We start from the raw sequence: 27,370 nt of genomic DNA on the forward strand, positions 1-27,370 counted from the left end.
TATATTACTAAAGATCCCTTCCAATACCCGATGTGGGACAACTATGTGTCTAATACGCCCCCTCGAGATGATGGCTCTCTAAGCGTCAATCTCGGAATGTTCGGGCAAGGATCGATGGGCCGACTTTGGGCTGGATCGATGTGGATCGGGTTGGACTGTATGGATCGGGCTCTGATACCATGTTAAGCTAGATGGGCTTCACACTTAAAATCAATTGGTGATTAGTGGAGTGGTTCATCTATCTTATATATTACTAAAGATCCCTTCCAATACCCGATGTGGGACAACTATGTGTCTAATAGATAGGTCTAACCTACAACGTTCTAAACAACAAAAAAAAACGTTCTAAACATATTTCTTTATCTTTCGAGCAGATACTTGAATCATAAGAACTAAACAAAATAAATACCGTAGACAAAAACATGTTTCCTTACCACTCGACCATGAATGCTTGAATCATACGACTTAAAGAAAATACATACCGTCGGCAAATTCAAACGAGTTATCCAATAAGGAAAGACTCGCATATAAAAGAAATTGCAAGCTTTTAAATGAAAATTCACCTAGAAAACATCAAAATACTGACACGATCGGGTCGGTCCTTATAGATAGTAACTAGATATGTCCGCGAACCATCCTTTATTTACTACAAAATTATTGTTTGGATGTCAAATGACTCACAATATTACTGTCAGCAGTTTCATAATTTCTTTGGCGTATTTTTTTTTTTTTTGTAGTTTTACTCAGCTAGCTTATTTTATTTGCGGAATTATTGGCTTCACTTGATCAGCCCCATAGTTTTCCTTCAATTTAGTTTGACTTTATTTGCTATAAACCCACAAATATGAACTGTTTTCTTTGGTGTACAATTTAAATTAAGTGTTTTGCCCGCACTTCCGAACTTAACAATTTTTTAAAAAAAATTCAAATAGAAGTATTATCAATTCAGAACCCATTAGAATAACTAATCAAATATTATTTTTATATACTATAGAACATATTTTAATAAGATATTTTTTATTATGTAAAAAAGTTGAAACATTTATATACACACATAAACTATATACATATATTTACATTAATTTTTTAAAATATTATGATGTAAAATTATTTTGGATAACATAACATATATATTTTTAGATAATAATCTTATCAAATTAATGGATTATTTTTTAATTTATAGGTAATTAAATATTAACAATTTTAATCTAATTACTTATTGATGATAATAAAAACTTTAAACGCTCTAGTTTTTTAACATGCGGACGATAATTTTTTTAATAAATAGTAGTATAAATATTTTTGAATTTTTTACCATTTTTTCAAAAATTATCATAATGAAATGATTTTAATTATCCTAAGAAGTTTATCTTAAAAGAGAGAGGAGCCACTCTATCTTATGTGAACATATACTTTCCGGATAACTGAGATATATTATTTGAATTGGTAACTATTACTAAACCAAATGTAGTATAAACATTATATAATATTAGGATAATTGGAATATATTGTTTGAATAGGTAAATATTACTAAACCAAATATATATATATATATATATATATATATATATATTATTAGGATTATTGAGATAAATTATCAATAAATCACTAAAACTATTTATTAAGATTAATAATTGAGTATAAAATACGAATAAACCTAAAACTATGAAAAACATGACAAATAAACAAATTCACTTCTCAAATAATAGTATAGATAATTAGTTTGACAAAATATAAAATAATGTATTATAATATGTGCAATATAAAACTGAAAAAACCACTAAAACAAAAAAATATAAAAACACAATCAAATCAAATTTAACTAAAATAACTAGAAAATTTAAAATCTCGTTAATAGTGCTTTGTAAAAATAAGAGTAACTATGTAAATTAAATCTAATATAAAATAGAAATAAAAACTTTAAAAATCACAAAAAAATAATTATAAGAACACAAACGAACCAAAGTTAATCAAAGTGATTTAGAAATTTAAAAAAACCAACATTGTTAATAAATTTAATAGTTTTTTAGTTTTAGATTTTAGTATATTATATATTGCTAGTATGTTTAGTTCAAATAATAATTAACAAAAATACATTGGTTTATCAGTTTAATTCAGTTCGATTTGGATCTGTTTTGGTCAGTTGGCTTGGATTGGAAAAATCTTAAACTGAAGACTTTGATTTGATTTTGAACGGTTGGATCGTTTTTGACTCGGTTTTTTTGTCAACCCCTAATATTATCTACAGAAAAACAAACAACCAAACTTAACTTGTAAACGAGTTCGTCGTATTATGTTTCTGCAAATAAAAGTGTAGAAATTTGGCGTATGTATTATTTTAGCTTTTTACACAAATAAGAGTATTACTAATATTTTCATATACCCCACAAAACTGAATTAACATCATGCAACACTTTAAAAATTAATTAATCGAAAACACACACGCAAGTCTCATTCACCATGTCCTCCAAATTGTTCTTTTACTTTTTTTATCTCTCTAAAAGTCACAAAAGCGACAACGGAGTTTCTCTATGGCGTGTCTATATAAAGCAACAAGGTTGTCGAAACATAACGTCCATCAACTTCTTCCTTTCGGAATCAACACTTTGGGAAGAGACAAATCTCCGATTCAGAACTCGTTTTGAGGATGAAACTGATTGAGCAGACTATGAACAAGTTTATCAAGGAGGAGGAGAAAGCAGATGGAAGCAAGATCTTCCAGATGATCAAAGTAGCTAAGGTTGACCACCGGAGCAACGTATCTCCGCCGCCGTCAGCTGGTACCACCGCACCATTGCTAGAAGTTTCCACCGGCAGCGAACTTAACCTGCTTCCTCCGTTGAACTTTGCCATGGTTGATAACGGTATTTTCCGGTCTGGATTCCCGGACTCAACCAACTTCTCCTTCCTCAAGACTCTTGGCCTTCGTTCAATCATGTAAGCATTACGATCAGTTGAGTATATTTTCTATATAAAAACATATATTTATAGGACTAATTTATTGAAGATTTTCTTGTTCTTGTTTCTGTAAAGATCGTTGTGTCCAGAGGCGTATCCTGAGAACAACATGCAGTTCCTCAAATCCAATGGGATTAAGCTTTTCCAGTTTGGCATTAAAGGCTCTAAGGTTTGTGTCTGCTTTGGCATTTTACCATGTTGGCACTTTCTTGCTACTCTGTTTTCTCAAATGCCCATTTATATTTGCTTTGATCATTGTCTTGCTTGCTCTGTAATTCTAGTTTACCAATTGTTATTAGCTCAACTGAAAAGTATACAATGCAAATCTTAAAGGTCACGTTAATGAATGAGACAATAACAATAATAAGAGCAAAATAATGTGTTTTGAGCCCAAAAAAAACTAATATTAGAATTCCCAAGAACCCTTCTAGATACCCTAGTGACAAGTATTCCATTTTAGTAAAACTCTCTTTTCCCTGAATTATAAAGGAAACCTCAGAATTTAAAGTTTATTTTCTTAAAATTTGCAGTGTCTCCCAGGACTAGAGAACGAGGTTTGGTTGCATCTTTTGAAGCATCAGAAAGAGGGTTCCTACACAAATGGAAATTCCAAAACTTCGGTATTAATCTGAATACTATTTATCATGACTTCTAATCACAATCTGAATTGCATAATATGCATGTGTCCTAGCTAATTCGCCTTTAATCCTCCTTAATTTCCCGTTACTTCAGAGCGGTCTTTATCGTTGTCATGTTATGATTTAGACTTTAAATGGACTTGACCCCTTTTAGGAGACTATTCTAATCCACATTTTCTTTTATATGACCTCCCAAGAAAAGCGTACACCATTCATTACAATTCATGGCCCCATTGTTTGTTTCTTCTTGCCTTCCATCAACTAATACCGCCTTGTCCTTTTACTGTATATATTTTTTTTAAAAAATTGATAATGGGCTGCGACAAAGAAGTGCCGAGTTGCTTAATACAATTCTTGTCAGAGATCCACTACTCTGAAAGTTGTCACTTTTCTTTTGTGTTTCCGTTGATACTGTTTTCTTGGTTCATGTTAGTTGCGCGTGCACTTTGATGCATGACTGGTATCTTATGCAATGTTGAACCAAAAATATATAACTAAAAGTGGTTCTTGAGTCAGCACAAGTTGTAGCTGAAAAGGACAATACATCTCAAACTTTTGGTTTTGATGATGAAAACTTGGAGAAAGTGACTCGTCGAAAATGTGTTAGTGGTAAAATTTATCCAATTATGAACTGGTGGTAGGTATGTAGCTAGATACAGTTGGAAATCTGAAAGTGATAGATAGTTCAGTGGCTGTTATATAGTACCTACCTATACCTGTCTCTTCGTTTCAAGTGGCTTATGTTTTGGAAAAATGACTCTTCGTTGCAAGGAAATGTTGCTAAGAGAGGGAAGAACAAAATAACTTGTGCGTAGCGTTAACTAGTTGTCTTTATCGTAAAATGTCTTTGTGTAACTTTTTAGATTTCTACCGCAGCCATAAGAAGCAAACCAAACATTTTAATTTGTTGAACTTGTGATGGGGCGGCTAGTTTTATTTGATATGGATCATCTTTATAATCGAAAAGACAAGGCTAAAAGTAATAATAATTGTGCCAATATATTGTTGTGGTAGTGATGAGAATTTTCTCTCCAATAGACTTCTCAATTAAGCATTTTAGACGAGAAAAGGATGTAAAGTGGCTTTTATCATCTTTTTAGAATGATTTGACTGGAAGGGCATGAATATTCCACAGTCATATTTTGTTTGTTGTGATCTCTACTTCAATCTTCTTATTGGCTAAGATTCTTTATGTTGGGTGTGACAACTCTCTAGTCCTCATAGGAAAGCATTTTGGCTTTCATATTCGCTGCTTTTGATGAACCTTCTTTGATTTTGTGGCTGAAACTAAGACTTGCTAAGCAAATGGAGTGTGTGATCTAATTTTTCCTTATTTTTTTGCAGGAGCCATTGGTAAATATCTCAGATTATAAAATCCGCGAAGCACTTAAAGTCCTTCTTGGTACGAATCATAAAAAGCCCTAAAAGATACTATGTTAAAAAACATGTTTCATGCTTATATATGTCTAATATCTTTTCATCTTCTTTCTAATCTTCAGATGAGAAGAACCATCCACTTTTGATTCATTGCAACCGAGGAAAGGTATGTAAAAGCGCGTAAAATCTCCTCCTTAATTAGACTATTTGATCATATCTTTGTTGTTGACTAAAACAAATGGACATTATGTTGATAATTGCAGCATAGGACAGGGTGTCTTGTTGGGTGCATGAGGAAAATCCAGAAATGGTGCTTGACATCGATCGTGGATGAGTACAAGCGATTTGCAGCGGCTAAAGCTAGAGTATCAGATCAAAGGTTCATGGAGTTATTCGATGTTTCGAGTTTCAAGAACAATCCAATGTCTTTCTCTTGCTCCAGTAGCTAGGTAGATGAAGCAGCAGCAAACATCAACATTGTCCTTTGGATTTGATTGATTGATCAATCGGTCAGTCCCTTGAGCCTTTTTCGTATATCTTCTTAGTTGAATAACAAAAGGAGTAGAGCAATCATGAGCTACCAGAGGAATATCACCATCATTCTTCTTGTTTTTGTTTCTCTTCTCCTTATTCAGTCAATAATAATACAGCTATAGTAATTGGAAGAAGAAAGAAATAATAGATTCATTTTCTTTTGATTCTTTTGTATGCTAATAATGTAATGTATCCATGTACTCAACTCACCAGTCTAAGCATTCAGCTAGATAAATATAACCTTAGACAAAAAAAAGTTTACTGAATAGTCCTCTTCCATATGAATGATGGTAGTACAGTATTTTTTTTGAATTTAAATTTTTTTATGTTTTAAAATTTAACTATTACATTTTATATAAAAACTAAAACATAAATTAAAAATTAAAATTATTAAATTATTAAATTAATTAATTTTTATTGGAAAACTATGTGCAAACTTTTAAAAAAAATATATAATTTGAAAATGGAATAAATTCGAGTCCCAACATGACCATCTAATAAAAAAATCTGATTTTTACTCATATAAATAAAGGTCGTGTAAATGATAGCGTGAAACGATGACTTGACCTAATTGAAAATGAAGACTGACTACTGGCTTTGAGAAACGATGGCACAAGAACGACGACCAAATATCTCCCTGATGAGTTACAACCGAGTTAACCCGAGTCCACTCGTTCTGCTCATCATTCTCAAGAGGCCACCGAAGGTTCGTGTGAGCCACGATAGCATACCGTTCCGCTTCTTCACCAAGCCCGTCATATTCACAATGCTGAAAAGTCACACTCATTGCAGATGGAATCTCGACGAAGTGAACGGCTCGATCTCGGCGTCGGTTGGGTAAAGGAAGCTTCGAGTAGCTTCGTGGACGGAAGGGACGCCTCTCACGGCGACGGCGCCGAGTCCGGTCGGGAGGATCGAGCTCAAGGGGACAGAACTGTTGAAGTACTTTGAATAGTTATTCATGACAGTGCCAGGGCCGGCCCAATATGAACAAGGGTCCTTGGGCAAAACCTTACTTGGGGCCTATAATTAGTTTATTTTTAGTGTTGACAAAAACTTTTAGTTATTTTTAAGCGATACTATTATTCTTTTGGGCTTTTGTGCATCAAAACATGCACATCTTTATATATAAAAGAAGCTTTTCATCCCTTCTGGGGTGTTCACCTCATCATCCACGTCACTAATTCAAACCTTCTCGCGTCGACACGTCAGAAACTCACCGTTTCATTAAACGCGTATCATGATGGGCTTGCTTCGTCAATTGCGTGTTTGGGCTCTGCATTTGGTCTCTGTAACCGGCCCGAGAAGAGGTGCGTCCTCTCCTTTCCTCCGACGACGGCGCATGACGTCTAAGCTTCCTTTCCCAGACTGAAACTGATGGAGTCGTAACTTCGTGTTTATTCCAATTAATTCCATCACTCACTATGAAGTCTTCAATGCATCGTTCGTATCTCAGAGGCGGTGTGAAATCTGTATAAATATGTGAGTACTTCTCCTTGCGAACTCACCATCTCTTTCTATCTCTTTTGCTATACTGATTCATGTTTTTATGGCTAACTCGAAATTTTTGGAACTTTGCTCTTTTGTTTTCATTTATTGGAGTCCTAATGGTGATTGACCTGTACTTTGAACGCGAAAAATATCCTACCCAGTTCTGTGCATTGAGACGATTTCTTAATTTCCAAATTGTTATCTATTTTTGACTCTCTCGCTTCTCTGAGCATGGATCTGTTGGTACTTAATTGTTTGTGTTCAAACTGTAGGCAAAGCTCCAAAAAGTTAGGTTGGTGAGAAGCCATTTCTATCAATTTCAACAGTTTTCAGGTACTTCGTCTTTACTAATTAAAAATAGTCCAATTAATTAAAGAGCCTGTACTAGAGTTTTCCTAAGGCATATTCTCAGATTTGAAATTAGATTCTTGACCTTTTGATATCTGATCTCTTGGTATATGTCATGGCATACTCTCATCTACGTATCACCTTTTTACAGTTTATTGAGTTTGTTAGATTTTGGAATGTTGATGTTACTGACCAGTAGATATACCTTTAACTTCTGAGTTTAATTAGTTGACTATTTATAATGCAAATCGCATTTACATGAGTCTATTTTGCAGGCAGCCCGAAACAGTGTATTTCTTGCTGTTTCAGCAGTGTTATATGCAACAATAACTATCCAAGATTCACGGTGCTGTTACTGTATAGCCAGTGTGGCTGCATCTGTTGCTGCTATCGCAGCCTCCCCCACCATGTTCTTCGATCTCTGGGAAGGATGAGCAGATAGATAAAACTGACATGGCCATTTCTTCTGCTGCGACCCTTGCTGATGCTCAGTGTATGGAGGCTTCTGAAGTGATTAGAGCTGAGAAAGAGTATTTGGCCTCTGTTGTCAGAACCGCCATCAGTGTTCATTCTGCCAGAGATATCATGACATTCACTGCCGGTGTACCACAGGTTTAGTAACTTCAAAAATCTCTGTTTTGGGCATTTTAGGTTCCTAAAAAGATTTGATTTTGATGAAGAAACTCAAGTCTTTAGATTTTACGTGAGACATGCTTAATACTGACAATATAATCGACATTTCTGAAGTTCTTATTATGATGTAGAATATGTAAGAACAGTTTATTAGCTCAAAGTTGGAGCTTTATGAAGAGATTTAAGTTAATATGGGTATTTTGTGCAGTGTTAAGATGAGTGGCGACACTGAAAGTGAGGGCTATGAAAGAAGTTTGGAACATTGCATCAGAGTTTACAGGGATAAAAAAACTCACTACTTCTGAAGGATGCAGTAACATTAGTAATTGTAGCAATGGAAGCTTGAGTAGTAGTCAGAGTAGCGAACTTATACAAGGGATAAGCTCTTGGTAATGAGTGGCAGAGAATGGCTTGCAAGAGGCTGTCAACTGCTCAAACGTACTTGCCAAGGTAATGAAGATTATCTTTTCTGTTTGGTTTAGTTTACATTTCAAGTCTTGGATATTTTTTTCCTAATACTTTGTTACTTTTGGAAGTGATCGCCGCTGAAAAATAGTTCATGTTTAAATCAACACTCTGATGAAATAAATAAAACAGAGCCAAGTTTGTGAATAAGTGGAAATTTTTTTAGCTTACTTTACATGGATGTGAATTTGTTATATGAAACACACAGAGATTTGTTTGAAAAAAACACACAGAGACATTTCAAATGGCAGGATAAGAAGAGAAAGCAGAAACAAAGCTAAAGCTGATATAAAAAAGCATACTTTGTGACAAGGATGATGATAAGGTATGTCTTGGTAATAGCCAAGATGAAAGACTGTTAAAGATATGTCTTGGGATTGTTATTTATGCTTTTTAGTATTGGTTTATTTTGTGGAAAAAGTCTTTTTCGATCATATATATGTTTATGCTAAGTTTGTAATTCTCATGATCTTTTTGCGATTTGACTTTTGGTGGAATGTCTCTTTAATAGTTGAAGTGTTTACTTTTTAATTTGCCTTTTCTACCATGATCTCTTTACTCATCGCTTTGACAATTTTCCACGTTGACGATTTTGGAGTGAAAATTTCAACAAAGTTCAAAACTGATTATCATTCATATCCTTCTCTTGCTTGGGAGAACCTAAACAAAATCATGCTTCCGACTAAGGCTGGATTTAATCCCTCTTTAGCAAATCATTTTTATACCGTATCCTATATTTTGATATCTCTTCCTCTTGGGTTAACCTCGGATCTCTTTTCTACAGGTCTAGATCTTACCCTTTTAAAATTTAAGTCATTCATATTGGGTGTAGTACCCTGGATGGAAAGGGATATGAAAAAAGTTGGATTGACTTCGATCTTTGTTTGAGAGATTCACTAAAGTTGATATAATAAAAATATAAATAGTGACGACAGTTCTATTTATTTGTCTTAAAATATGTTTTTAATAATGAATAAGATATTTCTTTTACATCGTAAAATTCATTAGTGTAAAAAAATATAAAGTGAAACAATTAAATTCATGAAACAAATATATAACTAGGAAAGAAAATAACTTAACTATACTTACATTGACTTTAATTTAAAAAACACTATATGACTTATAACTAAATTGAAATAAACATAGGGAGAAAGTAAATATTTACATTTTATTTTTTTTATTACAGTTAGAAAAGTATTTAATTTCTAAAATTAACAGAAAATAAATAGTTACAGTTATTTTCAAAAATTATGAACATAAATATTACTTTTGAGTTAAAATAAATTTTAAATTTTAAATAAATTTATATTATTAATTTATATACGCGCCCGCCCGTAGGGCGGGTTTACCCTAGTATTAACTAAAAAAATTTGTAATCAGATGTGCTAGTGAAAATGATTCAGACCCCTAAAATTATTAGATGCGAAGCGGACCCTGGGGCGGTCGCACTGACCGCCCTCCCTACTCAGCCGGCCCTGGACAGTGCATGTGTACAGGAACCAGTTGGTTTGAGAATTCTAAAAGGTTTGAGACCGAAGTGAACTGAGTGGCTTTGTCTGCGGCGTTGACACGTGTTGCATCGGCGAAGACGGAGCTCCAGAAGGCGCGAGCGGAGGCGGTTTGCTGAGGTGTGGCGAATAGTGAACCGCAGAGCTGTGGACCCATGCGGTTCAGCTTGTTGTAGTCTTGAATGGTTTGAGAGAAGAAGTTGCTGTACCATTGAAACTGAAAGCTATCAGCAGCATCGTTATATTCAATGGCAGCTTTCATTAGCAACTCTGAAAATTGTTTCTGGAAATTGTTTCTGAAAAACCAAAGCTATGTACACGAAGATCCGACGGTAAGACGCCTAAAGTAATGATGGGTGTTGGAATTGAACCTTTGACTAAACTTACAAAGTGAAGATGGAATAAAGTGAAGAGAAGAAGTGGAAGCAAGAGGCTTGCCACACAAGGAAAATAAGAGTAGCTTAGAAGAGGCTACAAAGGAATGGAAGAAGAAGCTTGGATCACAAGCAACAGAAAAGAAGAAGAAGCAAAAGCCAACTAATTACAAGAAGTCCAACCAGAAGTTGAGAGGTGACTTTAGTCACAAATAATCAAGTTGTGAAGGAAAATAATTAGTTGGCTAAACTATCTAAGGAAGAGTGAAGCAATGAATAAAAGCCTAGCTAGGAAGAGTTAGTGAGAGTTGTTGAGAATTGTCTAAGTGTAAGTCTAGGGTCCAAGTTGTGCAAGTGTAGTAAGTAGAGAAGTATACTATAAAATGTATGTCTGTGTTGTTGCAAGAAAGATATCCAATTCTAACAAGAAAAGCGTTGGAGAAAAAATAAAATGTAGACATACAAAGAAATGAAGAATACTCTCTTCTCTTACAAGAACAACAACGTGAGAGTCAAGAGAGTGTATATGCTTGTGTGATATGATACACAAGTAAAGAAACAAAGAGAGTGAGTGAAAAACACAGTGTGAGAGTGTACAAGCAAGAACAGAGTACAAAACAGAGTGTGCAAAAGATAGAGTTTTGGGGCTTGCCGTGAGACTAGAGAGTGGAGAGGTAAGCCAAGAAAGAGCCGAAGTGTCAACAATGGGCTTCGTTTAATAAGGCCCAACGTGTTTATGCGAACATGAAATATAGCCACTGAAAGTCTGAAACAGCTGATACGTGAGTAACAAACAACAACCACAAAATCAAAGGGGGTCTCTGATTAGTATGTTAAACAAATGGGGTCTGAGCATTTTACTTAGTAAGCACCATTTACTTCCCATGAGCGATAAAGTAAAGACTCGTTGTGATGAAACAAACAAGCAAAAGGGAGTTTGATCAAAGTGATCAATCACCATGGTAACGGCTTAATTTCAAGAACATGACGATCTTAATTCAGTGACTTAAATGTGAATGGACTTTGAAGATTCCAATTCTTAATGTGCGATGACTTGGAGATCAAACCAAAGATGGTATATAGTGAGATTTTGGAAATGTCATAAGAGATGGTCAAATCGAGCCTCGGTAGTACATATGCGTGACAGTAAAACATCTTTTCCTAAAGGTTAACTAACGAATATTCAAACTCAGACACAGAACTACACAAGAAAACTCAATTTCTGTCCCAAAATGTAGCTGACCATACAGGGTATGAAATAAAGCTATTGTAATGTGTCCATTAACAAGTTAATTAATCTATTAAAGTTTCTTTATAAGATCGTAGTTTTGTAGATGGGAATAGAAGCTACTTTGGAGTGTGAGGGCGTCGGTGATGTGCTGGAGAAATTTTTGTCAGGATGTGACATTTGGCACCCAATTATTTTTGTATAGTTTTTTTTGGTAAATGGAATGAAGATGTGGACACCTCATCGACAGCATTTTTTTTTTGAACGACTGACAGCATTATTAACTCCGTAGATTTGGAGTTAATTGAGACCGGAGGATTGCTTCCCGTGCGTTGCACGAGACACACACACTCACACAAACCAAATGGCAAAATAATTGCTTGTGTATAAATAAGACATTTCATAATAACAAAAATAAAAAATAATGAAACCTTACAAGATTAAAGTTGCTTTGTGTTTATACAATATACATTTGAGAAATGTCACTGACATGATGTCCAAAAAAAAAGAAAAAAACATTTGAAAAATGTCACTGAGAAATTATCTCAGTGCAAGTTCAAGCATCAAGTTTAACTTATACTGTTATACGATAGTTTACAAAAAAAAAGTTTAACTTATACAAATAAACAACACATGTTTACATTAACATGTCAAAATTACGTCTCCAAGCTTAGGGGCGCTAACAAAAAATAACAATAATGACACCTTACAAGATTGTAAGTTGATTAAGTCAAAAAAAAAAGATTGTAAGTTGATTTATGTTTATAAGATATAACTGAGAAAATGTCACTTCCCAAATCAGTTTCAAGCATTTGTTATCAGCAGGTGTTATATAGTAAGTTTAATGATAAACTAATAAACAGCGCATGTTCCACGTTAACAACATATCAAAGTTTACGTCTCCATGCTTAGTGGTGCTAATCGTACCTTTTGGTTGCTTAAGTCAAAAGTATTTTGACAAAGTTGTCGGTCGAGGCTCGAGGTTAACAAAATGGTAGGTCCACGATCCACACCAAAATGTCGGTGCTCGGAAAAATATACCGTCCAAACCGGTCATCAAGTAGTAGTAAACTGCGAAATTTATGGATGTAGGAACTTGCACACGTGTTGGTGTCTCTTAGTGGCACACCCCTCTCCGTCTCGGTTTGGTGTGGAAACTGTACTTAAGATATCCAGCTCGATCTTAAACCTGAATATTAATTCTGTCGACGAAATATAAGACGTTATTTTAAGAATATTGTTCGAATTGGAAATAACGAAATGAAAACAATTGAGTTTAAATATATGCTACCATTGAACCACATTATAGTTTTTATACTATCCCAAACATGAAAATCGAAACATTTTTTATCAGTGGAGACTATATAAACCAAAATCAACTAATTCTTAAAAAGATAATATCAACGACTAATCTATTTTGAGTTTCTTTCTTGAGATTAAACGTTGTCCTATTTTTGTCTGGTCAAACATCAACTTAGAAATCAAACCCAAAATCAATAAGTTTTATGTTTGGTTCCAAGAAAGTGTTGTGTGGATGGTTTCAGTCGTGTTATTGCAGTTCCTGAATATGGTGGTTGTGGAAAGTAACTCAAACCTTCTAACTTGCCTATCAATCAGATACTCTATCCGTTTTTAACAAATGACGTTTTAAGACTATGTACATAGATTAAAAATATATTTATTTTTATATTTTAAAATAAAAATATAATTAAGTATTCACTTAACCACAATTCGATCAACAAAAAATAAAATGTATAATATTATTAGTCATATATAAAATAATTTTTTAATAAAATGATTGAAAATATCATCTAATTCGGTATAAATAATTTTTTTCCGAAACAAAGAAGTATTATGATTGAAAAATATGTTATCTTAATTGTCTCCAATTAGGTTGTAATGATTACTCTACTAATTAATTGGATTATTTCATGGAAACCTGTTGTAGTCATTATAGTCAGACAAAGAATCTAATTAATATGTTACAAAAAAAAGAAGAATCTAATTAACCCCCAATCCTACTCTTCGCTACTACAGTCTACAACGGACTTTCTCCTTATGCTTTTTAAAATTTCAACAAAATCGCCAAAATTTTGAAATTATAATACACTTTTGACAAAATTGATTTTCCTGAGGAATGGCTTTTTTTTGTCACATTCTGAGGAATGACTATTTTTGAAATTCAGAAAGTAAAATAAAACAGTATTAATATACACTTTTTAGCAATAAGTAGTTCAGATTTGCACAGTCAACGCCAATAGCTACTGCATAAATTACGCACATTAAGCCGAAGACCACTATTATGTCGAAAAAGCAAAAGTCTCATCTCATTTTAAATATTTTCACTCCTATTCGGTTTCAATTCTTAATTTTTTTTCAAAATAAAATAATTGTATTTCTTACTTTACTTACTTAATACTAGGTGTTTTCCTGCACAATGTGCAGAAAATATTTTTTATTCAATGTATATTTAGTAATATATATGTATATATATAAAAATTACAATTTTTAAATATTCTTTAACTTATATCTTTTTGTTAAAATATATTAAATCAAATTTTGTAATGTAAGAGAAAATTTTGTTAAGTGTATAATTATCAAAACATAAAACTAAATAATTTTCTAAAATTTATGGATATTAAAAATAAACTAATAGTATTGGATTAGAAAATTACATTTAAAAACTGTATAATTTTGAAAAATTGTTTTAGTAATAATAATTATAAAATAGAATTAAATTTTGAAAATTCCAAAATAATATTATATTTATATTTATAACATTATATTATTTATTGCTATATTAATGATGATCTATGAGTTATTACCATATTTATAAACTTACTAAAAATACAAATCAATAATAAATGTAAATGTCAATGTCACTATTTAAAAAATTATTCTTAAAATGCATAGTATTTTGAAGAATTGTTTTTGTAATTAAAATTATAAAAATATAGCTAAATAATATTTCGAAATTTTAATTATTATTATATTTCTATTTAATTTATTATTTACCATATTTTAAAAACTTATCTTAAATATAAATCAATATTAAATGTAAATATGTCATAATGATCTATAAGTTATTACCATATTTTAAAAAATTATCTTAAATATAAATCAACACTAAATGTAAATATCCATGTCATAATTTACTTCAAGCCATGTCATCAATGTTAGTGTGCCATGTCATAATTTTTTTTTCAAAATTAATATGATGATGACACATGTCAAAATCACTTCTCAAATATAGACTAGGGAATTCCAATTTTACCTTTTTAAATAGAGTAGAGTTAACAAAGTTCAAATTCATTTTAGAATTCTTTATATAAGAAATAAAGTAACAATTAGAGATGTTCTTACACCAAAAAAAATTAGAGATGTTCTTACAAACAAAAGTTACCACAAAATAAAATAAAAACAAGTCACGTCATCTCTCTCTCCGTACTCCACACAGCTTTCAAATATCCCCTGCGAAGAGCAGAGAAAGAGAGAGACTAGTGAGAGAGTCCATCACTCCCTCTCCCTCTCCCTTTCCCTTTCCCTCTCCCTCTCCCTCTCACTCTCCTCTCTCCTTTCATCTCCAACAGAGACTTAAGAGAGAGAGACACACACAAAAATATGACAGTGAAGGAAATTCACCGACAAAAGCGATGTTATTTTCTCCTCCTTATTCTGATCACTATATCCTCCGTTGCGTCGTTGATAGGTGTTTCATCGGAGACAGACGTCGGAGGATTTGACTACGGCGAAGCATTGTCTAAAAGCTTACTCTACTTCGAAGCTCAGAGATCAGGTCGACTTCCGTACAACCAGCGCGTGACTTGGCGTGATCACTCTGGTCTCACTGATGGTCTCGAGCAAGGGGTTAGTGTCTGCTACAAACTTTAGCTTAAATGTGTTTTTTGTTATTTTAAAAAACTTATTTTACATTTTTGCTAAAAGATTACTTAATTATCATAGGTTTTGAAAGAGACTTGAAATAGGCTCAGTGTGTTTAATTTTTCTTTAATGTAGATAATTAATATTGAAATTTATTATTGCTCCTAGAAATATTTTCTTTAGTTTTAAATAGAGACATACATTTTTTTATTTAACTGAACACTTAATCTAATTAGTACTGAAATTCGTTGTTGGTTTAGTCAGTCGTCTGACTTCAATTTCTGTAATTTTATTTTGTATATTTGGTCATAAAGGTGGATTTAGTGGGAGGATATCACGACGCCGGAGACCATGTTAAATTCGGACTACCGATGGCTTTCACGGTGACTATGTTGTCGTGGAGTGTAATAGAGTACGGTGATTCACTCGCTTCCACCGGCGAGTTATCTCACGCACTTGAAGCTATCAAATGGGGAACCGATTACTTCATCAAGGCCCACACAAGTCCAAATGTTCTATGGGCCGAAGTAGGCGATGGTGACACTGACCACTATTGTTGGCAAAGACCGGAGGACATGACAACTTCACGGCGAGCTTTCAAGATCGATGAGAATAATCCGGGATCAGATCTCGCCGGAGAAACCGCCGCGGCTATGGCTGCAGCTTCGATCGTTTTCCGCACGACAAACCCACATTACTCTCACCTTCTTCTGCACCATGCCCAACAAGTACATACACATTTTACTTTTATTTAATGTTCTTAAATGTTACGGTTGAGTTGGAACCATCGTTTACTTAATTTACTTATGGTTTTGGTGTAGTTGTTTGAGTTTGGAGACAAGTACAGAGGAAAATACGATGAGAGTCTAAGAGTTGTGAAAAGTTATTATGCCTCGGTGAGTGGTTACATGGACGAGCTTTTATGGGGTGCTACGTGGCTTTATAGAGCCACCGACAATGATCATTATATGAGTTATGTTGTTGACATGGCTCACCAACTCGGTGGCCTTTCTTGGGCCATGTCCGAGTTTAGCTGGGACGTCAAGTTCGCTGGCGTTCAACTCCTCGCTTCCATGGTTAGTTTTTCATATTACCAATCACATAATTAAATTAAGAATTCGGTCTGGTTCGCTAAAAATAAGTTTACAGACGAGCTAGCAACATTTATAATTCTAGCATTATACAAACAAACAATCAAACTCAAGAGTTTTTACATGGTGGAATTGAAAACAAAAATTGTGAATTAGTTTTTTTAGTAAAGAAAGTCTTAATAGGACTAACCTCTAATTTACGGTCCTAATTAAACGATCTTATTATTGCGTAATGTGAAGGGATTATCAAAGCTTTAATTTTCTCACGTTTAAGTAGATTATAACCAAAAGCAAGGTATCCCCACACCACATCTTACATTCAACAACTATTCAAATACTGTCTTTGAATGCAACAATATAAATATTAAAAAACTTTTTGTTATAGAAAAAATTAGTTATAGAAAAATTGTTGTTTATTTTCTCACGTTTTTGTATTGTTGTTTATTTTACCAAAAACAATATGAATATTAAAAGATTACAAATAAATAAATGAATTTAAATTTTCAAAAAAATATATTAAAATTAACACTTTTGTTATAGAAAAATTTAGTTATAGAGCAGAAAAGAACTAAAAGTCACGTGCTTTTGTTCCTCTGACTGGGTACGTCTCTTTAACTGGTTCTCTTATACGGCATGTGATTATAACTTCTAAGTTTAGGATAACTGCATAAGTAGTCAATGACATTGTTGCCAAAAAAGTGTCAATGATATTTACTTCCGTTTTGTGCAAAAACACAATTGTAATTTTAAGGATAACTGGGAAACTCATTTAATAAAGTTCCAAAATTTTGAAATATACATCTCTTAGAAAAAATACTACATCTCGTAAAATTAAATAAACAGACCATTTTATATAGGTTTTATAACTAAATACTTATGTATGTTGCCTCATTTTTTTCAGTTGGTAAAAGAAGAAAAGCACAAGCAACACTCGAAAATAATACAACAATACAAATCAAAGGCCGATCATTATCTATGCTCAATTCTAAACAAGAACATCAATGGGACAAACGTCCAACGAACTCCGGCCGGTTTACTCTACGTCCGGCAATGGAACAACATGCAATACGTTTCCACCGCATCATTCCTCCTAACCGTATATTCCGATCATCTCCGCAAATCAAACTCCGATCTCGAGTGTCATGAAGGAACCGTTACTCCTGATGAGATGCTCGTGTTTGCGAAATCCCAAATAGACTATATTTTAGGATCAAACCCGATGAAAACAAGTTATCTAGTCGGATACGGTCCGAAATATCCGACTAGGGTTCATCACAGAGGTGCATCGATCGCTTCTTATAAAGAATACAAAGGATTCATTGGATGCACTCAAGGATATGATTATTGGTACGGACGGTCCGAGCCAAATCCAAGTGTTTTAGTCGGGGCTTTGGTTGGAGGACCGGATCACCGAGATGAGTTTGTTGACCGGAGGGATAACTACGTTCAAACCGAGGCTTGTACGTATAATACTGCCCCTCTGGTTGGTGTTTTTGCGAGACTTATAGAGCTTGAAGAGCAAACACTTGAAGAAGAAGATGTGAGTTTGGTTGCAACTTCTAAGAGATAGGTTTTACAATACAAAAGAAAAGAAGAAAAGAAAATGATTTTATTTGCACCCATTTCTATATATACTTATGGAGTTTTACTTCTCAGCAAATTTTTTTTTATCGAGTGAAAAGTGTGTATAAATATGGATTATTAATACAGAATGTTTTGTTCTTGCTTAAAGGTCTTTTAGTAAATTTTGTTCTTTACAGGCTAGAGCGGTCTCTTCTTGCCTCAGTCTTTTTTTTTTTAACTTTTTAGTCACCTTTTTACCTTTTTTATTATGTTGATGGATGTAAAAGAATCACACGCGCTGAGAATATGCTGTAGTAAGGTTTAGCTGACGTTGTTTTAAGGAGATGTATATGATAATGATTCTTGCCTTGGGTAGAGAGGAAAAAAAAAGTAGAACAGAGCAGCTTCATACTTGTTTTCAGATAGGAAATAATAAGGATAGAGTACTCAGTATAGGTTTGACTGCGTACAGTTACTAATATTGATGGAAACATAGAGAGAACTTAAACAACCATTGTGTCACATATATTTTTCTGGTCGAAATGTTAAACTCATTGTGTCACATATGTGTCTTCATTAACACACTACAGAACAGAGCAGATGCATACTTTTCTTTTGATAGATGTATTGTAGATTAATTTAAAGCTGTGACTTATAAAATCCAAAGCTGCTTATCAAATACTACTTTTCTTTGCCATTGTCTCCTTCAACTTGATCCCTCAAGAGGTTATAGGGAAGATAAAGCCAGCATTGACATAGGAGTTGAACAAAATGGTAAAGATCATAAAGGAGTTGCTTCATTACTAAACCTTGCAACCGCTTGACACACTCAAAGATCATGCAAAAAACAACGAGAAAAAATTCTAACAACTTTTGCAATAATATGGACCAATTATTTTGACGAGCCACTCCGGCTTGTATGAAGCAATCACTTGATATATTGCCACTCCAAACAACAAACCAAGAGCATATCCTATAGTCACTGCTTCCCAACTCACCATCTCTCCTTCTTTTTTGTCTTCTTTCACATATTGTATTGACGCCACACGAGGGCCGGTGCAGCTACCCTCTAAAGGAAGACCACAAAGCCTTGCATTCCCTTCAAAGGAGGATGCAGGTTGTCCAGTGATTTGCGTTCCTTGTGGTATTTCACCTTGGAGTTGGTTATGAGACACATTTATGCACGCCAAAAACGAGAGTGTCTTTAGTTCATTAGGAATAGTCCCGGAGAGTTGGTTTCTGGAGAGGTCAAGTGACTCCAAGGCTTCAACGTTGGCCAAAGAAGAGGGAATATGGCCTGTGAATGCATTATTTGAGAAGTTTAATGCAATCAGTGTTTTCAAAAGACCAACAGATTCAGGAATTTGTCCCTCAAATCTGTTTCCAGACAAGTCAATGGCGCTGTAGAAAGTGAGTACTTTCACTTGCTCCAAAGATAAACCTTTGTATTGTAAATCTACAAGATCTGCATAAATGTAGTAAGTATTTTTGATACTTTCTTCTTTGTGGTCCATATATATACTCCCATCTTCATTCATCTGGAGTGATGATGCTTTCCAGTTCACAAAGTAGTTTGGTGGCAAGCTTCCGCTAAAGTTGTTATCCGATATTTCGAATATACGCAGCTCGGGAAACGCACCTCGATCATCATGAGTAGCTATAGGACCATAGAACTTGTTTGAACGAAGGGTAAGCACTTGCAAATTAGGTAAAGCCTTGAGCCAGAAAGGAAAAGCGTCTTTGATCCCGTTGTGCTCAACGTTTAAAAGCCTTAGAGAGGAGCAGTTGATTAGAGACTTTGGAAGCTTTCCGGTTAGTTGATTGTAGCCCACGTCAAATGACTCTAGAGGGGAACCATCATGGAACATGTCCGGTAGACTTCCTTCCAAGTTGTTCTTCCGGAGATTCACAGCCGTCAAGTTACTTAGACATGGAGGAACTGCACCGGTGAAGTTGTTGCTGGCTAGATCAAGTGTGAGAGAGTTGTGGTTGCATGTTGAAAGTGGTATGTTCCCTGTGAATCTATTCCCTCTTGCAGTGAAGGAGACTATGAAGGGTGGTAGATTTGGAGGTGCTCCTTCAAAACAGTTGAGAGACAAATCTAAAAAGCGTAGTGATGAGTTTACCAAAACCTCCGGCAAGCCTTGGAAACCATTGAGAGAATTGTTGAAGAAATTCGCTGAGATGAGACGAGGATGACTCCAAAACCACTCAGGAATTTTTCCTTTGATTCTGTTGCTGGATATGTCTAATGACCGCAAGTTCTTAAGAGGTTTTAAGATGTTTGGGAACTCACTGATGTTGCATTGGGACAAGAGCAAGGCTTCCATGCTCAATGGGATGCCTGAATCCGAACTTAAACTGGTCGGCGATATACTGTTACCAGATAGAGCAAGGATAGCCAAGGATTTAAAAGAGGAGAAGACTCTTAAGTCAATAGGGTAACCTAAGTTTAGGAAAGAAAGATCGAGAGTCGTAAGGGTGATGAGTTTTGAGATAGGCTCTAGGATTTGCCCTTCAAGTTGCTTATGAGATTGGCTTGGAATCTTTGTTAGATTCTGTGCAGGTAGGAAAATACTTGTGAGGTCGTTATGGCCAAGAAGCAACGTGGTTAGCAGACTTAGGTTACTAAATGAGGAAGGAACATGGCCAATCAAGCCGGTGGAGAAAAGAGACAATGCTTCCAATCTATTGAGATTGCCAAATTCAGGAGGGATTGTGGAGGAGACAAAGTTGTTGTAACAGAGGTTAAGGTAGTGAAGGTCATGCAACGTGAAAATGGAACTTTTGGGATTCATAATTGTAGAAGATAGGTGGTTATAGGAAAGGTCTAAAAGGTTGAGTTTGGTTAGATTCTGAGCAAGTGAGAAACCACCGGTGAGGTCATTATGGGAAAGGTCTAAATAGAATAGCTGGCTTAGGTTGCTAAATGAGGAAGGAATTTGACCTATGAAGCCATTAGAGGAAAGAATCAAAGTCTCTAATCTGTTGAGATTGCCGAGTTCAGAAGGAATGGTGGAGGAGCCAAAGTTGTTGTTAGAGAGATTAAGGTATCTGAGGTGAAGCAAACGGAAGAGGCTGCTGTTGGGCTGCATAGTTCCCCTGAGACAGCCACGTGGTAGTTGTAGCGCCGTGACCTCACCAGTCATGTTATCACACCGGACTCCGTTGAAGTAGTCAGTTTGGTTGCAACTGCTGGAATCAAACTCGTTCTTGAACTGCATAAGGGACTGAATATGGTGGGCGCGGCAAGCAACATCATGAAATTTTCTAATAATGGCGCTTGACTCTGAGAGACAACTTAGTAAGAGTACCAAGACAAAACTCAAACTGGATCCCGACATGGTCGGCATATAAGAAATTTTTTATAGGAAGAATGATTTTGTTAATTAGGCTAATGAGAGGATGAAAACTGAGAAGATGGGCGTATGTTACATTTTATTTATATTTCAAACTTATTATGTGTATCCATGCTTACAAACTTGGAGCTTTGCTAAAAGTCTTTTGTAGTTGAGGATACATGGGAGAAAGTGATGTTTCAGAGTTTATTCAAATCATGACTGAAAACACGTGTTTATATATATCTAACGTAATTTTTCTATTAGGTTCACATTGTTCTAGCTTAACATTGGTTATTCAGTATGTGGATATGTTAAACATAAATGTATATGGTAGTTCATCACCTGCGTAATATCTAGTCCATTTTCGTTTGCCTACTTACATTAATTTGGTTTCGAAGAACACTAGAAATACAAAGAAAAAACATTTAGTTACTTAGTAGCCAATTAGGGCTTCAATTAACAAGAGAAGTGTCATGAATTTGTTTGTGAATTGGAGTTGGAGAAGACATCAGTGAATTTCAAAGCTGGTGACAACTGACAATGCAAATGTGAAGGCACACATTGTGTTGTTCTTTGGGGGTGCTAAACGGCAAGGATGATTGACATCGTGGAAAATGTGTTGTTTCACGAATAAAAGGAAATACTATTCCAAACAAATGAACAGTCAACATAGATGTTATGTAACCGGGTGAGATTCGTTTATTCATGACATTGAGATTCGTTTATTCATCTAGATGATACCTCTCGATGAAGATGTAAATTGATATTCGTTTTATAAAATGCACTATCCAAATAGATCACCTAACTGTTTTTAAATATTCAGTTCAAATTCTCATCCAAATGAAGATGAGTTTTTATAAAACATCTAAATGTATCTAATTCAGTCTAAAATCATAAATGAATAAATAACATTTTTAAATTTAAAAGTGATATTTCTAAACTAAATACCATGAAATTACATATTTTTCCAAACAAAAATATATTTTCTACAAATTATATTTTTTCACTAAAACCGTAAAACGAGTTTTTCTCCACTAAAATCGATGAATCGCATTTTTCTGCTAAAATGCTAAAAATCACTTTTCCGCAAAAAAAAAGAAGTAATCATTTTCTGCAAAACCATAAAAACACTTTTTTCCGTGAAGCCCGCAAAATCAGTTTTCTCCACAAAAACCGCAAAATCATTTTTCCTGCAAAAACCGCAAAAAGACATTTTTCAGCAAAACTACAAGATCATCTTTTCCACCAAAGTAGCAGAATCACATTTTCCCGTCAAAACCGCAAAATCATTTTCTTAAAAAACCACAAATCACATTTTCGTTAAAACCCGCAAAATTCCCGCCAAAACTGTGAAATCATTTTTTCTCTCCAAAACCGCAAAATACAAATTTTCCATCAAAATCGCAAAAGTCATTTTCCCACCAAAGTAACGAAATCACATTTTTCACACGAAAATAGTAAAATCGTTCTCCCGCCAAAACCGCAAAATATCTTTTCCTGTTAAAAAATCACAAAATGACATTTTCTCGCCAAAAATCAAAAGTTAATTTTTACTGTGAAAACCACAATTCACCTTTTCCTGCAAAAACTGCAAATCACATGTTTTCACCAAAAACCGCAAAATTACTTTTTCCGCCATAATCCAGAAATACATTTCCCGCTAAAATAGCTTACATTTTCCGGAAAAACCGTAAAAGTAAAAAATTCTACCAAAATCGAAAATTTTTATTTTTCTACCAAAATTGGAAAATCACTTTTTTCATAAAACCCGTAAAATCAGTTTTCGTCGCAAAAAATGCAAAATCATATTATTTTCATAGTCGTAATATTATTTTTGCCAAAATTATATGAGTTTGCATTTTTTAAATATAATAAATGTATGATAAGATTTAGATATATTCAAATAAAAACTATGTCCATTTTAGTCTTTTTATTAACAAGTATATCTGAATGTAAATACAAATTCAAAAACAAAATAATACATCAAGATGATTCATCTGGACACACAACCAAAATACAAGTAAACAACATTCAGATGCTTCATAAAACATCTAAATGAAGCATCAGGATGCATCTTTCAAGATCTATAAATGAAAAGAACCCTGTCTGATCATATGGTTTCGTCTACGTACGTTGAATTATTTGACTAGACGATTTCGGCTCAGGCCGACGACAAGTGCGTGGAAAATGAGATTGAATATAATTTTTTTTTTCAATGTTAACAAGCCCCTAAAAAGAACAAAATATCTACCAACAAACTTAACCTAGCCAAGCATTTCTTAGTCTATTTGAAATTAGGCTGTGCACTGCATGAAACCGAAAAAAAACTTGGGAAGCGAACTCAGAAAAGGACATTTTCTTTCTTCGCCTCTCATTTTTTTTCCTGTTTGCGCTCAGTGTCATCTTTCCATCAGACTTCAGTCTCAGTTAGTTTATTGTAGTATAAATCAATTATCTGTAAAAGACGCACCAATGTATACTTAGTCCAACATGGGTGCAGTTGCCACCAGTCAATTTTTTAATATCAATGCAAATTATTTAGACACCGAACTTATGCCCCCACTCATAGTTCTATTTATGCACCCACCATCAATTTGTTTATAGAAAACCGATTCTGAATCCCAAAAGTTAATACTCCCTCTAGAAGTGCTTCAGAAATCAGAACAAAATGTGAATGCAATCATTCGTAATCCTGCTAGAAAATTACAGGGACATTTATTATAAAAGAAAAAAAAAACATTTGAGCAAGTGGTCTCAACAAGAAGCCAGCTAAGGAAACTGATTAATCCCTTAGAGCTCAAAACAGACTCTTCTCCTTCAAGGTGGATAGTATAAAAGCCAAAGTTAACGCAAACAAGGATGTGTTTATTTAGCAGCTTCAAGTGCAGAAGCTCCAGAGATAAGCTCTGTTGTAAACTAATAGAGGCTTGACGAGTCCTGTTGTAAGTGAGGGTGAGACGGTCAAGTATTTCTCTTGCGTTTCTGCTTGAGCTGTCCATTGCAGACATTCTAGCTCCCATCTCACTACACGCATTCTCCAGCACCGCATTGAACATTACCTAAACGTATAGTCTATCAAAGCCACTATAAAAATCCACCACACTTATTTTATAGAATATAAAATAATAAAACACATAAAAGATAAACCAAAAAAAAAGAGAAAAACACACATAAAGTAACTGCTTCATCAACGACTTGATAGTAGTCATTCACTGATCAAACGACAAAACCGAACAATCTTGCATCTTATCTTGACGGCCACTTTAAGCTTGTATGAAAAAAAACTTGAGCTACTGCTAATCCAAACAACAGTCCTGGTCCAAAACCTATAACCACTGCTTTCCAGCTCAACACTTCTTCTTCTTCTTCCTTGTCTTCTTCAATATGTTGTGGTGGTGGTGGCGCAAAGCAAGTTTCCTGGAGAGGAAGACCACAAAGCCCTGCATTCCCTTCAAACGACGATTTATCTTGTCCAGTAATCTGTGTTCCTTGTGGTATTTCGCCCTTGAGCTGGTTATGAGACACATTTATGTACGCCAAAAACGAGAGTGCCTTGAGTCCCATAGGAATAGTCCCTGAGAGTTGGTTTCCTGACAGGTCTAGTGACTCGAGCTCCGTAACGTTGGCCAAAGACAAAGGGATATGGCCCGAGAAGGCGTTGTTCGACAAGTTGAGTGCAATCAGTGTCTTCAAGAGACCAATGGATTCAGGAATCTTTCCTTCAAATCTGTTTCCAGAAAAATCAATGGCGCTGTAGAATGTAAGGACCTTGCTCTGTTCCATGAATAGACCTTTGTATTCCAAATCTATAGTATCTACATAACTATAGTAACCATCTTTGGAAGTTTTCTTTTTGTATCACATGTATATACTCCCATCTTCGTTCCTCTCGAGTGAAGATGTCTTCCAATTCGTAAAGTAACTTGGCGGCAAGCTTCCGGTAAAGTTGTTATCCGATATTTCAAGTACCCGCAGCTCAGGAAATGCGAGAGGACCATGATTAGGAGAAGATATAGGACCGTATAACTTGTTTGACCGAAGGGTAAGGACTTGCAAATTGGGTAAAGTCTTGAGCCAGAGAGGGAATGTGTCTACGATTTGGTTGTGGTCCACATTTATAAACTGTAGAGAGGAACAGTTTAGTAGAGACCTCGGAAGCTTCCCAGTGATTTTGTTGTAGCCAACATCGAGTGCCCGCAGAGAGGTACCAACATGGAACATGTCCGGAAGACTTCCTTCCAAGTTGTTCATCCGGAGATTCAGATCCGTCAGTTCACTCAGACACTGAGGAACCGGACCGGTGAAGTTGTTGTAGGATAGATCAAGAACAGCGAGAGAAGGTAAGTTGCAGATTGAAAGTGGTATGTCTCCTGTGAAACCATTGTACCGTACGGACAACACGTTGATAGAGAGTGGTAGAACAGGAAACGCTCCTTGGAAGAGGTTTAAAGCCAATATTAATATCTGCACTGATGAGTTTCTTAGAGCTTTGGTTGAACCTTGGAAACCACGGAACAAATTGCTACCGAGATTCACTAAGCTTAGGCGAGGAAAGCTCCATAACCAATCAGGGATCTTCCCTCCAATTGTATTTTTCGAAATGTCTATATGCTCCAATCTCAGAAAAGTTTTCAAGATGTTTGGGAACTCACTCAGGCCGCAACGTGAGAAGAGCAAAACCTCCACGTTCATCGTGATGTTGGAAGATGAACTTATAATACTAGTTGCCAGCAAACTGTTTCCTGAGAGATCAAGTCTCAACAATGACTTGAGAGTGAAGAAAAGCCTTACATCGATCGGGTAGCTTATGTTGAGGAAAGAAAGGTCAAGATATTCGAGGGTGGTGAGTTTTGCGATTGGCTTTAGGATCTTTCCTTCAAAAAGGTTATCCCCGAGGAACAAGACCTCAAGTCGAGATGAAGCAGAGGGTTCAGTAACTTCAATAGGATCTGTGAAATGGTTTCCACGGAGATTCAGATATGACAAGGAAGGCATAGTGAGGAGAGAAGAAGGAATGGCTCCGGAGAAGTTGTTACTGGAGAGGTCCAAGGTTGAGAGGTTGGGTAGATTCCATATAAGTGGAAAACTACCGGTGATCTCGTTCTTGTCAAGGTACAGCAAGGTTAGCATGGTTAGATTACTAAAAGAGGAAGGAGCTCGGCCGATGAAGCCATTAGAGGAAAGAGCCAAGATCTCTAACTTGTTGAGGTTGCCTAAGCTGGAAGGAAGGGAGGACGAAGTGAAATTGTTCAAAGAGAGATCGAGGTAACGAAGGTGATGCAAGCCAAAAAGACTACTGGTGGGTTCAAGAACCGAGAATTGGTTACTGGAAAGGTCTAGAAGTGAGAGTTTGGTTAGGTTACGTATATTTAGGAAACTACCAGTGAACTCATTTCGGGAAAGGTCTAAATAGGAAAGCAAGCTTAGGTTGTTAAATGATGAAGGAAGTTGACCGATGAAGCCACTAGAGGAGAGAATTAAAACCTCTAGTTTGTTGAGATTTCCGAGTCCTGAAGGGAGTGAAGAGGAGGTGAAGTTGTTGTAAGAGAGCTTGAGGTAACGAAGATGATGGAAAGTGAAGAGGCTACTGTTGGGATACAGAGTTCCGCTGAGGCAGCCACTTGGTAGTTGTAGCTTAGCGACCTCGCCTGTCTTGTTATCGCACCGGACTCCGTTGAAGTAGTCAGTTTGGTTGCAAACGATGGAGTCAAACTCGTTCTTGAACTTCGTAAGGGCTTGAATATGGCGAGGATGACAAGCAGAAAGACCGACAACGGGGTCTTCTACAATAAAGATGCTCGACATAGAGACACGACATAGTAAGAGGACCGAGAGAAAACTCAAAAGCAGTTGCGAACCGGACATTGTGGCCATCGCGAAATTTTTTAAGATGAAAATATTTTTGAATATGATTTGGCTTTGGAGCTGTCCACTTTACT

The 27,370-nt window shown here is 35.2% G+C and overlaps 3 protein-coding genes, 1 long non-coding RNA gene and 1 pseudogene across 7 annotated transcripts; 3 read left to right on the plus strand and 2 right to left on the minus strand.

Moving 5' to 3' along the window:
* The first annotated feature begins 2,519 nt into the window (after positions 1 to 2,519).
* LOC108854986 (tyrosine-protein phosphatase DSP2) lies at positions 2,520 to 5,773 on the plus strand. Its single transcript, XM_018628668.2, has 6 exons — positions 2,520 to 2,937; positions 3,034 to 3,127; positions 3,489 to 3,578; positions 4,941 to 4,998; positions 5,096 to 5,139; positions 5,237 to 5,773. Exons 1-6 carry the CDS (start codon positions 2,648 to 2,650, stop codon positions 5,420 to 5,422), a joined length of 762 nt encoding a protein of 253 aa, XP_018484170.1. The 5' UTR covers positions 2,520 to 2,647; the 3' UTR covers positions 5,423 to 5,773.
* Positions 5,774 to 5,995: 222 nt separating this feature from the next.
* Positions 5,996 to 9,042, plus strand: LOC108854987 (uncharacterized). Of its 4 annotated transcripts, none has more exons than XR_008944771.1 (5): positions 5,996 to 6,213; positions 6,300 to 6,989; positions 7,271 to 7,331; positions 7,622 to 7,958; positions 8,188 to 9,042. It is a non-coding gene; the product is annotated as an uncharacterized LOC108854987 (long non-coding RNA). The 4 variants fall into 4 exon arrangements; XR_001949980.2 differs by having other exon boundaries at positions 6,018 to 6,989; positions 8,188 to 8,429; positions 8,653 to 9,000; XR_001949979.2 differs by having other exon boundaries at positions 6,019 to 6,989; positions 8,188 to 8,429; positions 8,696 to 8,993.
* Positions 9,043 to 15,030: 5,988 nt separating this feature from the next.
* LOC108854985 (endoglucanase 11) lies at positions 15,031 to 18,272 on the plus strand. Its single transcript, XM_018628667.2, has 4 exons — positions 15,031 to 15,421; positions 15,751 to 16,164; positions 16,258 to 16,512; positions 17,429 to 18,272. The coding sequence occupies exons 1-4, from the start codon at positions 15,176 to 15,178 to the stop codon at positions 18,095 to 18,097; spliced, it is 1,584 nt and encodes a 527-aa protein (XP_018484169.2). The 5' UTR covers positions 15,031 to 15,175; the 3' UTR covers positions 18,098 to 18,272.
* A 681-nt stretch (positions 18,273 to 18,953) lies between these two features.
* Positions 18,954 to 21,434, minus strand: LOC108833759 (receptor like protein 24-like). Its single transcript, XM_057008276.1, has 2 exons — positions 21,038 to 21,434; positions 18,954 to 20,989 (listed from the first exon to the last, which is right to left on the minus strand). The coding sequence occupies exons 1-2, from the start codon at positions 21,432 to 21,434 to the stop codon at positions 18,954 to 18,956; spliced, it is 2,433 nt and encodes an 810-aa protein (XP_056864256.1).
* Positions 21,435 to 24,333: 2,899 nt separating this feature from the next.
* On the minus strand, positions 24,334 to 27,362 carry LOC108850920 (receptor like protein 23-like; annotated as a pseudogene).
* Between the last annotated feature and the right edge of the window lie 8 nt (positions 27,363 to 27,370).

The sequence above is a fragment of the Raphanus sativus genome, chromosome 4 (genome assembly GCF_000801105.2).
Source record: "Raphanus sativus cultivar WK10039 chromosome 4, ASM80110v3, whole genome shotgun sequence".
NCBI lineage: Eukaryota > Viridiplantae > Streptophyta > Magnoliopsida > Brassicales > Brassicaceae > Raphanus > Raphanus sativus.

Coding starts and splice junctions, on each gene's coding strand:
- LOC108854986 (XM_018628668.2), top strand. CDS start 2,648: ATGAAACTGATTGAGCAGACTATGAACAAGTTTATCAAGGAGGAGGAG. Junction 2,938..3,033: donor CTTGGCCTTCGTTCAATCAT/GTAAGCATTACG, acceptor GTTTCTGTAAAG/ATCGTTGTGTCCAGAGGCGT. Junction 3,128..3,488: donor TTGGCATTAAAGGCTCTAAG/GTTTGTGTCTGC, acceptor TAAAATTTGCAG/TGTCTCCCAGGACTAGAGAA.
- LOC108833759 (XM_057008276.1), bottom strand. CDS start 21,434: ATGTCGGGATCCAGTTTGAGTTTTGTCTTGGTACTCTTACTAAGTTGT. Junction 20,990..21,037: donor TTCCTCTAATGGCTTCATAG/GTCAAATTCCTT, acceptor TATTCTATTTAG/ACCTTTCCCATAATGACCTC.
- LOC108854985 (XM_018628667.2), top strand. CDS start 15,176: ATGACAGTGAAGGAAATTCACCGACAAAAGCGATGTTATTTTCTCCTC. Junction 15,422..15,750: donor CTGATGGTCTCGAGCAAGGG/GTTAGTGTCTGC, acceptor TTGGTCATAAAG/GTGGATTTAGTGGGAGGATA. Junction 16,165..16,257: donor TTCTGCACCATGCCCAACAA/GTACATACACAT, acceptor GTTTTGGTGTAG/TTGTTTGAGTTTGGAGACAA.